We start from the raw sequence: 15,983 nt of genomic DNA, 5'->3' as shown, positions 1-15,983 counted from the left end.
GTCGGGAAGCTCCAAAGTCACAAGAGGTTCGACCAGCCCCGACCCGGGGTCCGATCGCCCCAACGCGGGAGCTTGATCGTCCCGACGCGGTGGGCCGAATGCCAGCTACGGGAGCCAAGATCGTCCCGACAACGGAAGGCTCGAGGCCCCCGATCGCGGGAGAACAAAGAATGGAAGAGATTGAACTTTTTTTCGCCTTCCATCACAGTGAGGAATGTGGAGGGGTCACTGTGGTGGATGTTTATGTTCAGATGGATTTTGTGTGTTTTGTTGCTTTTTATTTATATGACTGTACGGCAAATCAAATTCCTCGTATGTTGCAAAACATACTTGGCTAATAAAATATGATTATGATGATTACTATGAAGAAACTGTTCTTAAGGAGACCTGCAAGATCAAGATTGCAGCCTGAAGGGTCCCCACACTAAAAGTCACCTATCTATGTTCTACAGGGATGCTGCCTGACCCACTGGGTTTAGTTTAGTTTAGACATACAGCGGGGAAACAGGCCCTTCGACCCAATGAGTCATAACTGACCAGCGACCCCCTGCACACTAACACTATCCCACACACAAGTTACAATTATACCAAGCCAATTACCTACAAACCAGTGCGTCTTTGGAATGTGGGAGGAAACCGGAGATCCTGGAGAAAACGCACTCAGGTCACAGGGAGAACATACAAACTGTGTACAGATAAGCACCCGTAGTCAGGATCGAACCTGGGTCTCACGGGCTGTGAGGCAGCAACTCTGCTGCTAGGCCATCGTGCCACCCACTGTGCTGTTCCAGCACTTTGTATCTTTCTTTGTAAACCAGAATCTGCAGCTCTTTGCTTCTACATTTTGTCTGTCAGATTATAACTGGTTTAAACAGTGTATTGAATAATTCTATATCAAAGATTCGGCAAATCTGTCCCATCACTGCTTTTATTGTTGATTATTTTTACTAATTCACCCACCAGCTGAATAAATCCAAAAGTTTGAATTTAATTTATACTTTACATTGGACTTTAGACATACAGCAGGGAAGCAGGCCCTTTGGCCCAGCAAATCAATGCCATCCCATACACTAGCACGATCCTACACACTAAGGGTAATTTACAATTGCCATAGAGGGAGTACAGAGAAGGTTCACCAGACTGATTCCTGGGATGGCAGAACTTTCATATGAAGAAAGACTGGATAGACTCGGCTTGTATTCGCTAGAATTTAGAAGATTGAGGGGGGATCTTATAGAAACTTACAAAATTCTTAAGGGGTTGGTTGGACAGGCTAGATGCAGGAAGATTGTTCCCAATGTTGGGGAAGTTCAGAGCAAGGGGTCACAGTTTAAGGATAAGGGGGAAATCTTTTAGGACCAAGATGAGAAATAACATTTTTCACACAGAGGGCGGTGAATCTGAGGAATTCTCTGCCAGTGAAGGTAGTTGAGGCCAGTTCATTGGCTATATTTAAGAGGGAGTTAGATGTGGCCCTTGTGGCTAAAGGGATCAGGGGGTATGGAGAGAAGGCAGGTACAGGATACTGAGTTGGATGATCAGCCATGATCACATTGAATGGTGGTGCAGGCTCGAAGGGCCGAATGGCCTCCCCCTGCACCTATTTTCTATGTTACTAGCATGATCCTACACACTAGGGACAATTTACAATTAACTTAAGCCATTTAACCTATAATGGCTAGTTTTCATAGGGCGACTTGACGCAAGATGTAGCCAGAGTGGAGTGGTCGTGGTGTAGCACGATATCACACGATATAACGGGGGTAGAGTAAAGAGTTCCCACGGTACTCGGCAATTATGTCATTTTTGCCAGTGACTTGTCCGTCTCCCGATCTTTCCCGTTAATCGTCAATGAACATCGTGGACTGTAGTGTAGTTAATCACGTGGCACAAATGATGTTACTTTGTTGTCACACACTATATTGGTTTTTTTCACCCGAGCTCTTTAATGAGCTGAAGAATAATCTGTGTTTTTTTAGACAAATGTTGTTTGGTGTGATGCACCTTCTCTCAATATGTGCAAGAAGTCGTCTTTTTATTTTGTCAAATATGAATAAACACTGTATCTCACATTGACCGTGATGATTGTGTTATTTTATGATCTACTGAGAGGTGAAACTTTCAGTCTGAAGAAGGCTCTCGACCCGAAACGCCACCCGTTCCTTCTCTCCAGAGATGCTGCCTGTCCCGCTGAGTTGCTCCAAGCAACTGGTGTCTATCTTCAAAGGACTGACAAGGACTGCCTCTCTCTCTCTCTCTCTCTCTCTCTCTCTCTCTCTCTCTCTCTCTCTCTCTCTCTCTCCTCCCTCTCTCTCTCTCTCTCCCTCCCTCTCTCTCTCACACAGGCATGAATGGATGAACTCCGCGGGCCAGGCAGCATCTACGGAGGGAAATGGACAGGCGACCCATTCTTCAGGCTGCCTTATGTCTCTCTCCCCCCCCCCCCCCCCCCCCCCCCACCCCCCCCCCCCCCCCACCCCCAACCCACCCACACACGAATGCTGGAGAAACTCAGCGGGTGCAGCGGGGCCGAAACGTTGTCTATTTCCTTCGTTCCATAGATGCTGCTGCACCCGCGGAGTTTAGACACCCACCGCCACTAAATGAAGACACCCCCATCTGTCTCCCCCTCCACCATCTGCTTATGACCCCTCGGTATCTGTTCCATGCACGGCTGTATTTGATCATTTTAAGCCGGTGTCTCTCTCCTTTTTGCATGAGATTGTTGGTCGTTCAAAGCCCTCAGGTTCTCCGAATGATGCTGTTCCTCCTCGGCTGTTTAAGGAGGTGTTGCCCACTGTAGGACCATCTGTTATCGCTGTCGTTAATAGCAGTTTGTCCTCGGGTGTTGTTTCTGCGCTTTTTAAACATGCAGTAGTACAACCCCTGATTAAGAAACCTGCTCTTGACCCTGCAGTTCTTGGGAATTTCAGGCCTATCTCCAAACTGCCTTTTCTATCAAAAGTCCTAGAGAGGATCGTGCAGGCAATTGATGGCCTTTTTGGAGGAACATGACGTTTTGGAAATTTTCCAGTCCGGTTTTAAGTCCCGGCACAGCACAGAATCGGCCCTTTTGAGGGTTTTTAATGATATTTTTTTGGCTACTGATCAAGGTGACTGTGTTGTCCTCGTGCTTTTAGATTTGTCAGCTGCCTTTGACACAGTGGATCATGAAATATTGATCTCCCGTTTGGAGCAGTGGGTGGGTATCAGGGGCATAGCACTGGAGTGGTTCAGGTCGTACTTGGCTGATCGAACTTTTTGTGTCAGCCTTGGGGACTCTGTATCCTCCTCAGCTCCTCTCTCGTGTGGGGTCCCACAGGGCTCAGTTCTTGGCCCTCTCCTCTTTTCACTCTATTTGCTCCCACTCGGTTCCATCCTTAGGAAGCACGGGATTTCATTCCACTTTTATGCTGATGACAGTCAGCTTTATGTGCCTCTGGGAAAGGGGGGTGTACACTCTGTCGGGCTCTTGCTTGAGTGTCTCCGTGACATAAAGGCCTGGATGTCACTGAACTTTTTAAAATTTAATGATGACAAGACAGAGGTAATGATCTTTGGTGGCACCTCTGGGGCCCCCCCTGTTGATCTAGGCTCTTTGTCTGCATATCTCAAACCTAACATCACGAACCTGGGGATTAAAGTGGACCCTGAGCTTAGATTTGACTGTCAGGTAAGGGCTGTTGTTAAATCTGTTTTTTTCCATCTGAGGCAGCTGGCAAAAATAAAGCCGATTTTATCAAGGCAGCACTTTGAGACGGTAATCCATGCCTTTGTTACCACCCGGCTGGATTACTGCATTGCACTGTATCTGGGGGTTAGTCGGTCCTCCATCGCCCGTCTCCAGATGGTACAGAATGCAGCTGTTCGTCTCTTGACTGGCACACGAAAGCATGATCATGTTTCACACCTTTTGGCCTCTCTCCACTGGCTGCCTATTCAGTATAGGATTCGTTTTAAAATTCTTTTATTTACTTTTAAATCCCTAAGTGGTCTTGCCCCGTCCTACCTATCTGAGCTTCTTCACCCTTATTCGCCCTCCCGCTCTCTCAGGTCAGATGATCAGCTGCTCCTGATTGAGCCAAAGACTAAGCGGAAGCTCAGAGGGGACCGTGCCTTTGCTGTGTCGGCTCCGAGATTGTGGAATGAATTGCCTCTGCACGTTAAACAGGCCCCTTCTCTAGCTGTTTTTAAGTCACTCCTGAAGACATATCTATTCTCCATGGCCTTTGTAGACCAGTGAGGTGTTGAATTGTTTATTAACTTTATTTGCTTGGTTTTGCTGCGTTGTTCGTACTCGTGTTTTATGTTTTTTAATTTATTGTTTGGATTTTTGTATGTAATTTATGCGCCTCGTCTTAGTTGTATGTTCTGTTGTTCTGCCTGTTTTATGATGTCTTGCTTGTTTTCTTTTTTCTGTACAGCACTTTGGTCAGCTTTGGTTGTTTTTAAGGTGCTTAACAAATAAAGTTATTATTATTATTATTATGGTAGACTGTAAAACTGGGACCCTGGTTCTGGACTCGCCCAACATCGGGAACATTCTTCCTCCATCTAGCCTGTTCAATCCCGTAGATACGATTAGACAGGTATCTAGTTATTTAATTCAATTAATGATTTCTATATCGCCCCGCCTCTCATCTTTCAATCGGGTTCGGCCAGGAAGGAACTGCAGGTGCTGGATTAAAACGAAGATAGACACAACATGTAGCTCAGCGGGACAAGCAGCATATCAGAAGGGTCTCGACCCAAAATGTCACCCATTCCTTCTCCCCAAAGATGCTGCCTGCCGTCGAACTCATTCTCTTTAAACCGGCATCTGCTGTTCCTTCCGACACATACACAAGAAATAAGCAACTTTTTGGGCCGAAACGTTGCCTATTTCCTTCGTTCCATAGATGCTGCTGCACCCGCTGAGTTTCTCCAGCATTTGTGTGTGTGGGTGGGAGTTGGGGGTGTAGAGAGATAAGGCAGCCTGAGGAAAGGCTCGCCTGTCAATTTCCCTCCGTAGATGCTGCCTGGCCCGCGGAGTTCCTCCAGTTAAAAACTGCTTTCAGACAAAAAGAGACACACTGACATTAATGAAATGCTTGTTAGCTAGTTTTATTAGATTTGTATGTAAATAGCAAACTGGTTGGATTCACTCTATCCATCTTCCGGGTTCACCGTTCGCAGGAGTTCCCACGGTGACCGCAAGAGTTACTACGGATATCGCACTGGCCACTACGTTCATAAAATGTTGCAATGCTCAACCACAAGTGTACAAGTCACTCTTGGACAAATTGAAACATGTTTGAATTTTCTCCCGAGTACCCAAGTTACACGATTACCTGCCGTTAGCGCCACGGTGGTCCACGAATGCCGTACTGTTACCGCACGAGGTTCCCACGATGTTAAACTCTGGTTACCTCTTACGTCAAGTCGCCCCGTGAAAAGGGGGTTTAAACTTGCACGTCTTGGGAATGTGGGAGGAAGCCAGATCACCAATGAAAACCCATGCGGTCACAGTGAAACGCCATACAGACAGCACTGTAGTCAGGATTGAATCCGGCTCTCTGGCGCTGTAAGGCAGCAACTCTACCGCTGCACCACTGTGCCGCCATCTTTGTCCTCTTAGTTAATTTCACATGAGTTTTTTTGGTCTAGTTCAAGGCACGCGGTATTAAAATCCTGCATTTGAAGATTCACGCATTGGAATAAGTCAGTTGGCGAATTACAGAGATACTATTTCAACCCCAGCACTGAACCCAGGAAATTATAAAGTCACTAATTTGAAAGCATGAAGTCAGTAAAAAGCAGTTCTTGATAAGGGAAACTATCCTGCAAGCTAGTGTGACAGATTCTCATTACCAGATCTCTGAGTCTGATTGTGATATAGACAATCCAGTGTCACCAACAATTCACCCTTCTCAGAAGCAAGACTAGGGATCGCTGGTCGATATGGACACAGTGGGCCGAAGGGCCTTTTCCGTGCTGTATCTCTAAACTAAATTAAATTAAAAATTTATTAGTTCCAAATGATAATAATTTTGTACAAAAAAATGTTCTCTCCCATCACTTGTGCCTTCTGCCCAGTATCTATCCTCTAGCCCTGGAAACATCTGCCAATGGAAAAATCATCTTAAAGGCTGCTGACATTTTGCCCAGTGGCATAAAATATTCAGTGCTCTTCCCAACAACACTTTGAGCTTCATATGCATTAGAGAAATTTAGTTTAGAGATACAGTGCCCTTCGGCGCACTGAGTCTGAGCCAACCAATAATCTCCGTACACTAGCACTATCCTACACTCCAGGGACAATTTCCAATTTTTACCAAAGCCAAATTAACATACGAACAGGCTTTGCAGTATGAGAGGAAACTAGAGTACCCCGGGAAAAGATACACGGGCACGGAGAAAACGTACAAACTCCGTACAGACAGTATTCGTAGTCAGGACCGAAACTGAGCCACTAGCACTGTTAGGCAACAACTCTTCCGCTGTGGCACCAAACCACCCTGGTTGCACCAGGTTATGAGAATTAGTTTATTTAAACATTCAACAATGGTACAATCAAGAGAGAACGGTGGAAAAAAGATTTCCTCAAATATAAATAGTAATTCTAGTGACATCAGTGTTGTTGAACTTGAATGATTCCCGTCCCTTACAGCCAAACACTGACTAATACACAGATAGGATCAGTTGGAATGAAATAGCAAAGGAAACATTGTAGGTTTACATGCAAAACTTCACATTCCTGTAATCCATTCACCCATTTATGACCTGACCTGATCCATCAAGAGTTTGACTTGGAAAGAAAGGAAATTAAAACCTTGACTATTACTGATAGTGTGCTCAATGTGAAAAGATAAAGCCACAAACCTTCATGGGGAGAACAGGGCTCTGTGAGATCCACGCTCCGTGTCTCCTCACTAACAGGGTTCCTCACGGTGCAGTTGTACACGCTGTTGTTGTTGGGTAGAGGTATGGAGAGTGCCAGCCTTCTCCCTTCGTCAGTCAGTATGTGCGACCCATCTGCCGTGACCTTGTCATCTCCTGACCACCAAGTGTAGACTGGCTCGGTGCCGTGCTCCAGTGAACACACCAAGCTAACGTTACACACCCCTTCGGTGAAGGCTTCACTGATAGTTATTACTGGTAATGACACTCGTTCTGTTTCAAAGAAAAGCACAAATACAAGCCATGGAATAATAACAATCAGAAGCTGCTAGCCATGAGTTTCCCACAAGAACATTAAGAGTAGGACACTGTTTAGTTTAAAGATACAACGCAGAAACAAGCGCTTCGGCCCACCGAGTCCTCGCCCACCAACGATCCCCGCACACTAACACTATCCTACACACACTACGGACAATTCACAAACTATATACAGACAAGTACCTGTAGTTTTAGTGCAAAATCCTTCCCGTGAGTTTACAAAAATGTATCGTCCAGGTTACACTTTGCCACCAAAACTAGATCACAAGTAAACTCGTTATTAGCAGAGAAAGTTTAATGACTGTGGCCCTATCATCTTACAGAGAAGTCAGATGGCTTGGAGAGATCTCCCTTCAAGAACCCATCCTAATGCTCCATTTTGTAAACTCACGGGAAGGATTTTGAAAAACTGGTCCGGGGTCATATCACATCACTTCTGCCCCGAAGCTTTGACCCCCACCAGTTTGCGTACAGAGCAAATAGATCTACAGAGGACGCTGTAGCCACAGCTCTCCATGCTGCACTGTCTCACCTGGAGCAGCGGGGAAGCTACGTGCGGATGCTCTTTGTGGACTACAGCTCTGCTTTTAATACCATCCTTCCCCACAAACTGGTGGACAAACTGGGGGACTTGGGACTTCCACACTCCACCTGTACGTGGATAAATAGCTTCCTGTCGGGTCGCAGCCAGAGAGTCAGAGTGGGCCATCATACATCCACGGCCCTCAGCCTCAGTACCGGCTCTCCACAGGGCTGCGTACTGAGCCCCCTGCTCTACACCATCTACACACATGACTGCACCCCCGCCCACCACAGCAACACCATTGTCAAATTTGCGGATGACACTACGGTGGTGGGACTCATCTCCGGGGGGGAACGAGTACGCCTACCGGGATGAGGTGGAGCAGCTGACAGTGTGGTGTGAAGAAAATAACCTGCTCCTCAACACCTTAAAGACAAAGGAAGTAATAATAGACTTCAGGAAGAACAAAACGGGCATGGTACCATTGACTATCAGAGGGGACTGTGTAGAGAGGGTGGCGGATTTCCGCTTCCTGGGAATCCATATTGAGGAGGACCTGACGTGGAGCGTGAACACCACTGCGCTGCTGAAAAAGGTCCAGCAGAGACTGCACTTCCTGAGGGTGCTCAGGAAGAATAACATCACTCAGAGACTGCTGCTGTCCTTTTATCGGTGCTCCATTGAGAGCATACTAACATACTGTGTATGCGTGTGGTACACCAGCTGCACAGCGGCTCAGAGGAAAGCGCTCCAGAGGGCCATTGACAACGCCCAGAGGATTGTCGGCTGCCCTCTCCTTACCTTGGAGGACTTACACAGTTCCCGCTGCACCAAAAAATCCCAGAATATCATAAAGGACATTTCCCACCCCGGACACTCCCTGTTTGAACTGTTGCCGTCAGGCAGACGGTACAGATCTACAAGGACAAGGACAAATAGACTAAAGAACAGTTTTTACCCCACTGCTATAAAAGCACTAAATGTAGCCGCCAAGGAACGCAGGGGCGATACAGACTAAGGGACTGTGGTAACTGTGGAATCGACAGAAGGATGGAGGGTTGGGTGTTTATGCGTGCTTTGTCCGTGATATTTATTTAGTTGTTTATCTTTAATATTTTATCTTGTATGTATCATTAGCTTTTAGAAATGTTTGAATGCTGCACTGACTGGCTGATATTTTAAATTTTGTTGTACATGGTTCATGTTACAATGACAATAAAGAAACTATTCTATTCTATTCTATTCTATTCTATTCTAATATTTAAACAGCAATTACTGAGGACTGCTTCCTGAACACGCAAGGGCTCCACAGACTTGGGCTCACATCGTAAGCATCTCCTCGTACATCTTTAAGTTCTTAAAGCTTGTTGGATTGGAAAATGTTCCGTTTAAAAAAATGAAAATAGATTACCATAAATTCTCAGTTCTGTCACATGTTCATGAAGCCCCTGATTCGTCCTTAAATTCATTTCATATAAACCTTGATCATGTTCTGTTAGGTTCTGTATTTCCAGACTACAGTCCTTCAGGTTTAACCTGATTCCCTGTTTGTTATATTGTATTGGACTGTTTTGAGTTTTTGTACATAATTGAACCTTTCCTGTTGTTGGTGAACTGCGGTAATCCCAAGTGAGGATTGAAATGTTTTCTCCTGAGATACATCCTGGTAACGTGACTGACTGTCCCAGTGTCCCATTCACCAAGCGACGAGTGCCTGGTTTCCCCGCAGTCTGTCCCAGACCTGAAACACAAGGACAAGATATTAGTGCCATCAGCTCTGGGGTGTTGGTGTTCATAGTTTCCCAGCCCAGCAGTGAGTTGTCCCAACCCCAATGGACAAGGGCAGCAGGCACATGAGTATTCCACCACCCATACAGATGAGGCCCTGAATGAATAATCTTAGAAACGTAGAAAGTAGTGTAGTGGTAGGCCATTCGGCCCTTCGAGCCAGCATCGCCATTCAATATGATCATGGCTGATCATCCAGAATCAGTATCAGTACCCTGTTCCTGCTTTTTCTCCATATCCCTTGATTCCGTTAGAGTTGTATCTAACTCGCTCTTGAAAACATCCAGTGAATTGGCCTCCATTGCCTTCTGTGGCAGAGAATTCCACAGATTCACAACTCTGGGTGAAAAGGTTTTTCCTCATCTCAGTCCTAAATGGCCTACCCCTTATTCTTAAACTGTGAACCCTGGTTTTGGACTCCCCCAACATCGGGAACATTTTTCCCGCATCTAGATTGTCCAATCCTTTAAGAATTTTGTATGTATCTTGCATTTATCTTGCAAGGGAGAAATCATGCTGTCAATTCACTCTTGCCCATTCTACATTATCAAAGGGACCCCAGTTTACAGCAGACCTGTCTGGTTGGAGTGGTGGTAGATATGATAGTGGCATCTAAGGCAGTGATTCCCAACCTGGGGCCAAAGGGGCCATGGCAAATTTCAGGGGGGCCACAGAAAAATGTTGAGATTTAGGGGGCCACGGGTTCAATGAAGGGGGCCACAGAGCTACCACCCTGTTGCCTCCTAAATTTCAGTTCTAATAAATTTAAATTTATGTAGTTGAAATATTTTTGAAGTTTGTGAAATAGAATAAAAGCGAATATATGTGTAATTAATAGACACTGATATTTTTATGGAAGGTATTATAATATTGAAGTACATTTTTTCCGCTAATAATGTCAGGGGGGGCCACAGAAAAATTAAAAGATCCCAAGGGGGCCATGAGCTAAAAAAGGTTGGGAACCACTGCTCTAAGGAGCTTTGAGATAGGCACATGGATATGCAGAAAATGGGGGAATATGGATTACGTGCAGACAGTTGAGATTGGTTTTAACTTGGCATCAGTTCAGTATTCACATTGTCGCTGAAGGGTCTGTTCCTGCTCTGCACCGTTCCATGTGGAATGATGGAGCCTCCTGCATATTTCCTACCCTCTGTAGCCCTTGTAACAAGTCATTTCTTTATCCAGATCAGAGGCAATGAAGGGCTAAGTATAAGCAGACTGGGGCCAGTGTGGAAGAAGGAACTCCAGATGCTGGTTTATACCCAAGAGACACAAAATACTGGAAGAACTCAGCGGGTCAGGCAGCATCTCTGGAGAAAAGGAATAGGTGATGTTTCGGGTCAAGACTCTTCTTCAGACTGAGAGTCGGGGAGAGGCAAACTAGAGATTTGAAACGATACAAAGAATATGTGAATGAATGAAAGGCATGAAAAGAACAAATCAAAGCCATCAATGACGATCAAGGAAAGGTGGTGCCCACAATGGTCCTTTGTTGGCTGTGGAAAAGGTGGTAACGAGTGGATGCAAACAGTGTAACTAGTAAGGGGATGAGGTTGGGGGAGGGATGGAAAGAGGGAATGCAAGGGTTACATGAAATTGGAGAAATCAATATGTTGATACAGCTGGGATGTAAGCTGCCTAAGCGAAATACAGAGTAATTTGCCCGGAAGGATGTGTGTGTTTAATCTTTATTTATTGATGATCTGAATATAGATTTCCCAGTAGCTGGGGAGGGCTTTTTATTCCCATCTCCGGATGCTAATATTAGTTTTAGAATGACACTGCACAATCATAAGCATATGTGCAGAACACATGGAGAGATAAAGGATAGGCTTTCGGGAATACAGAGAAGGTTCACCAGACTGATTCCTGGGATGGCAGGAATTTCATATGAAGAAAGACTGGATAGACTTGGCTTGTACTCGCTAGAATTTAGAAGATTGAGGGGGGATCTTATAGAAAATTACAAAATTCTTAAGGGGTTGGACAGGTTAGATGCAGGAAGATTATTCCCGATGTTGGGGAAGTCCAGAACTAGGGGGGTCACAGTTTAAAGATAAGAGGGAAGTCTTTTAGGACTGAGATGAGAAAATCATTTTTTACGCAGAGAGTGGTGAATCTGTGGATTTCTCTGCCACAGAAGGTAGTTGAGGCAGGTTCATTGGCTATATTTAAGAGGGAGTTAGATGTGGCCCTTGTGGCTAAAGGGATCATGGGGTATGGAGAGAAGGCAGGTACAGGATACTGAGTTGGATGATCAGCCATGATCATATTGAATGGCAGTGCAGGCTCGAAGGGCCGAATGGCCTACTCCTGCACCTATTTTCTATGTTTCCATGTTTCATGATGTGGCTTCTGTTAGCCCAAAAAACATGAAGAGGCTTTATCCAAGTTTGCTCTTGTCATCAATCCCAGGTCCTGTCAGTTTCCTTAGACTTTGGATAGATGCAAAATGCTGGAATAATTCAGCGCGACAGGCAGCATCCCTGGAGAGAAGGAATGGGTGACATTTCGGGTCAATTCTACATTTTCCATGATCTCCATTCCCTTTGACCTGTTTTCACACCTTCCCGATTCCTTATCTATGTATCTCCCTCCCCTCTAACGTCAGACTGAAGAAGGGTCTCGACCCGAAATGTCACCCATTCCTTCGCTCCAGGGATGCTGCCTGTCCTGCTGAGTTACTCCAGCATTTTGTGTCTGTCTTCAGTCTAAACCAGTATCTGCAGTTCCTTCCTACATCTTTAGACTGTACTTTAGACTTTAGGGATACAATGTCGAAACAAGCCCTTCTGCCCACCGAGTCCATGCCAACCAGCAATCACCCCATACACTTGCACTATCCTACACACTAGGGACAATTTACAAATGCCAATTAACCTACAGACACATCTTTGGCATGTGGGAGGGAACTGGAGCACCTGGAGAAGACCCACACAGTCACAGGTAGAACGTACAAACTCTGTAGATTTTTTAGATTCAAAACTTTATTGTCATTATGCAGTGTACAAAGTACAGAGACAACGAAATGCAGTTAGCATCTCACCCAGAAGTACGAACACAGAATAATGGAACAGTAATAAATATATATGTATATACAGTAGCAGTAGTGCAAATTTCTGTGGGGGTGAGTGAGATTAGTCACTGGGGGAAGGAGTGTCCGGGGGGGGGGGGCGGTGACTGGCAATCACCAAGGTACAGAGTTAAGTACGGTAACAGCTGCAGGGAAGAAGCTGTTCCTGAACCTGATCTCCTAGACTGTGGAACAGCATCCCCCTTCCCATCAGAACTGCCCCCGCCCTTGACTCCTTTAAGTCAAGGCTAAAATCTTATCTATACTCACAAGCCTTTCCTGACGTCCACTGAGCGAGGGCTACATGTAGATATGTACGTAGTCTGTTTTGTTGTGCTATTCTTATAACAAATGTAAAGCACTTTGGCCAATGAGAGTTATTTTTTAAATGTGCTATATGAATAAATGTGACTTGACTTGACTTGAACCTGCTGGTCCAGCAACGGAGAGACCTGTAGCGACTCCCGGATGGGAGGAGGGTAAACAGACTGTGGCTGGGGTGAGAGCAATCCTTGACGATGCTGTGCGTCCTTCGCAGACAATGCTTGCTCTGGGCACACTCACTGGACGGGAGTGAGGAACCGGTGATGCGTTGGGCAGTTTTCACCGCCCTCTGCAGTGCTTTCCGGTCAGAGACAAAGCAGTTGCGATACCATACTGTGATACAGTACAGTACAGTACAGTACATACTGTATAGGGAGCACCCCGATCAACATTGTGAGGCAGCAGCTCTACCACCGTGCCAGATTTGCCTAGACGGGGAATAACATGTGAAAAGTACAGATGGGTGCTTGATGAGTCAGCGGGGACTTTGTGGGTCAAATGCCCAGTTTCCAAACTGCGTGCCACTATAATGAGGAAGTGCCACGGTGGTTTCTTGAGTAAACGCCCTCAATGAATAGACATTGACTAATGCAGTAAAACTGCTCCAGATGCCGAAACACTCAGCAGGGAGAGGGGTAATAAGAATGTAGTTGTATAGTTACGAAACAGGCCTTTAGAAAACGTAGACATAGAAAACATAGAAATAGGTGCAGGAGGAGGCCATTTGGCCCTTCAAGCTAGCACCGCCATTCATTGTGATCATGGCTGATCATCCACAATCAGTAACCCATGCCTGCCTTCTCCCCATATCCCTTGATTCCACCAGCCCCTAGAGCTCTATCTTATGCCCCTGTCCCACTTAGGAAACCTGAACGGAAACCTCTGGAGACTTTGCACCCCACCCAAGGTTTCCGTGCGGTTCCCGGAGGTTTTTGTCAGTCTCCCTACCTGCTTCCACTACCTGCAACCTCCGGCAACCGCCCGCAACCTCCGGGAACCGCAGGTGGGTTGCAAAGTCCCCAGAGGTTTCCGTTCAGGTTTCCTAAGTGGGACAGGGGCATAAAACTCTCTTTTAAATTCATCCAGTGTATTGGGTCTCTAAGAGAATTCCCCCGATTCACAAATCTCTGAGTGAAGATTTTTCATCTCAGGTTTAAACGGCCTCCACTTTATTCTTAGACTGTGGCCTCTGGTTCTGGACTCCCCAACATTGGGAACATTTTTCCTGCATCTCGCTTGTCCAGTCCTTTTATAATTTGATATGTTTCTAAACGATTCCCTCTCATCCTTCTAAATTCCAGTGAATACAAGCCTAGTCTTTCCAATCTTTCCTCATATGACAGTCCAACCATCCCGGGGATTAACCTCGTGAATCTATGCTGCACTGCCTCAATCACAAGGATGTCCTTCCTCAAATTAGGGGACCAAAACTGTACACAATACTCCAGATGTGGTCCCATCAGGGCCCTGTACAATTGCACAAGGACCTCTTTACTCCAATATACAAATCCTCTCGTTGTGAAGGCCAACATGCCATTAGCTTTCTTCACTGCAACCCTTAGGTCCAACTCATCCATGCCGATCAAGATACCGCATCTAAGCCAGTTCCCTTGGCCCATGTCGATAGAGTTATAGAGTGATACAGCGTGGAAACAGGACCTTCGACCAACTTGCCCACACCGGCCAGCGTGCCCCAGCTGCATTAGTTCCATCTGCCCGCGTTTGGCCTGTATACCTTCAAGTGTCTTTTAAATATTGTTAATAGTACCTGCCTCCTCTGGCAGCTCATTCCATCCACCCTCCACCTTCTGAGTGACAATATTGCTTGTGATGCACCTATTAAATCTTTCCCCTCTCTCCTTAGAAACATAGAAACATAGAAATTAGGTGCAGGAGTAGGCCATTCGGCCCTTCGAGCCTGCACCGCCATTCAATATGATCATGGCTGATCATCCAACTCAGTATCCCGTACCTGCCTTCTCTCCATACCCTCTGATCCCCTTAGCCACATCTAACTCCCTCTTAAATATAGCCAATGAACTGGCCTCGACTACCGTCTGCGGCAGAGAGTTCCAGAGATTCACCACTCTCTGTGTGAAAAAAAAGGTCTTCTCATCTCGGTTTTAAAGGATTTCCCCCTTATCCTTAAGCTGTGTCCCCTTGTCCTGGACTTCCCCAACGTCGGGAGCAATCTTCCTGCACCTAGCCTGTCCAACCCCTTAAGAATTTTGTAAGTTTCTATAAGATCCCCTCTCAATGTCCTAAATTCTAGAGAGTATAAACCAAGTCTATCCAGTCTTTCTTCATAAGACAGTCCTGACATCCCAGGAATCAGTCTGGTGAACCTTCTCTGCACTCCCTCTATGGCAATAATGTCCTTCCTCAGATTTGGAGACCAAAACTGTACGCAATACTCCAGGTGTGGTCTCACCAAGACCCTGTACAACTGCAGTAGAACCTCCCTGCTCCTATACTCAAATCCTTTTGCTATGAAAGCTAACATACCATTCGCATTCTTCACTGCCTGCTGCACCTGCATGCCTACTTTCAATGACTGGTGTACCATGACACCCAGGTCTCGCTGCATCTCCCCTTTTCCTAGTCGGCCACCATTTAGATAATAGTCTGCCTTCCTGTTTTTGCCACCAAGATGGATAACCTCACATTTATCCATATTATACTGCATCTGCCAAACATTTGCCCACTCACCCAGCCTATCCAACTCCTAGCATCCTCCTCACAGCTAACACTGCCCCCCAGCTTAGTGTTATCCGCAAACTTGGAGATATTGCCTTCAATTCCCTCATCCAGATCATTAATATATATTGTAAATAGCTGGGGTCCCAGCACTGAGCCTTGTGGTACCCCACTAGTCACTGCCTGCCATTGTGAAAAGGACCCGTTTACTCCTACTCTTTGCTTCCTGTTTGCCAGCCAGTTCTCTATCCACATCATTACTGAACCCCCAATGCCGTGTACTTTAATTTGTATACTAATCTCTTATGTGGGACCTTGTCGAAAGTCTTCTGGAAGTCCAGATACACCACATCCACTGGTTATCCCCTATCCACGCTA

At 45.9% G+C, this 15,983-nt stretch overlaps 1 protein-coding gene across 4 annotated transcripts in view; it reads right to left on the bottom strand.

Moving 5' to 3' along the window:
- The window catches only part of LOC129714807 (signaling lymphocytic activation molecule-like), a 74,683-nt gene that overhangs the window by 15,096 nt on the left and 43,604 nt on the right, over window positions 1-15,983 (bottom strand). For all 4 annotated transcript variants that reach the window (XR_008726395.1, XM_055664651.1, XM_055664652.1 and 1 more), the window contains exons 2-3: window positions 9,132-9,461; window positions 6,862-7,152 (exon numbers count right to left, since the gene is read on the bottom strand). Coding sequence is in view for 3 of the 4 variants with exons in the window: in XM_055664651.1 (XP_055520626.1) it covers window positions 6,862-7,152; window positions 9,132-9,461 (621 nt within the window). In the remaining variant the exon portion in view is untranslated. The remainder of the gene's footprint in view (window positions 1-6,861; window positions 7,153-9,131; window positions 9,462-15,983) is intronic.

Source organism: Leucoraja erinacea, chromosome 42 (genome assembly GCF_028641065.1).
Source record: "Leucoraja erinacea ecotype New England chromosome 42, Leri_hhj_1, whole genome shotgun sequence".
In the NCBI taxonomy this organism is placed as follows: Eukaryota; Metazoa; Chordata; class Chondrichthyes; order Rajiformes; family Rajidae; genus Leucoraja; species Leucoraja erinaceus.
Note: the sequence above shows the minus strand (reverse complement) of the source record. Positions and strands in the feature narration are given on the sequence as shown.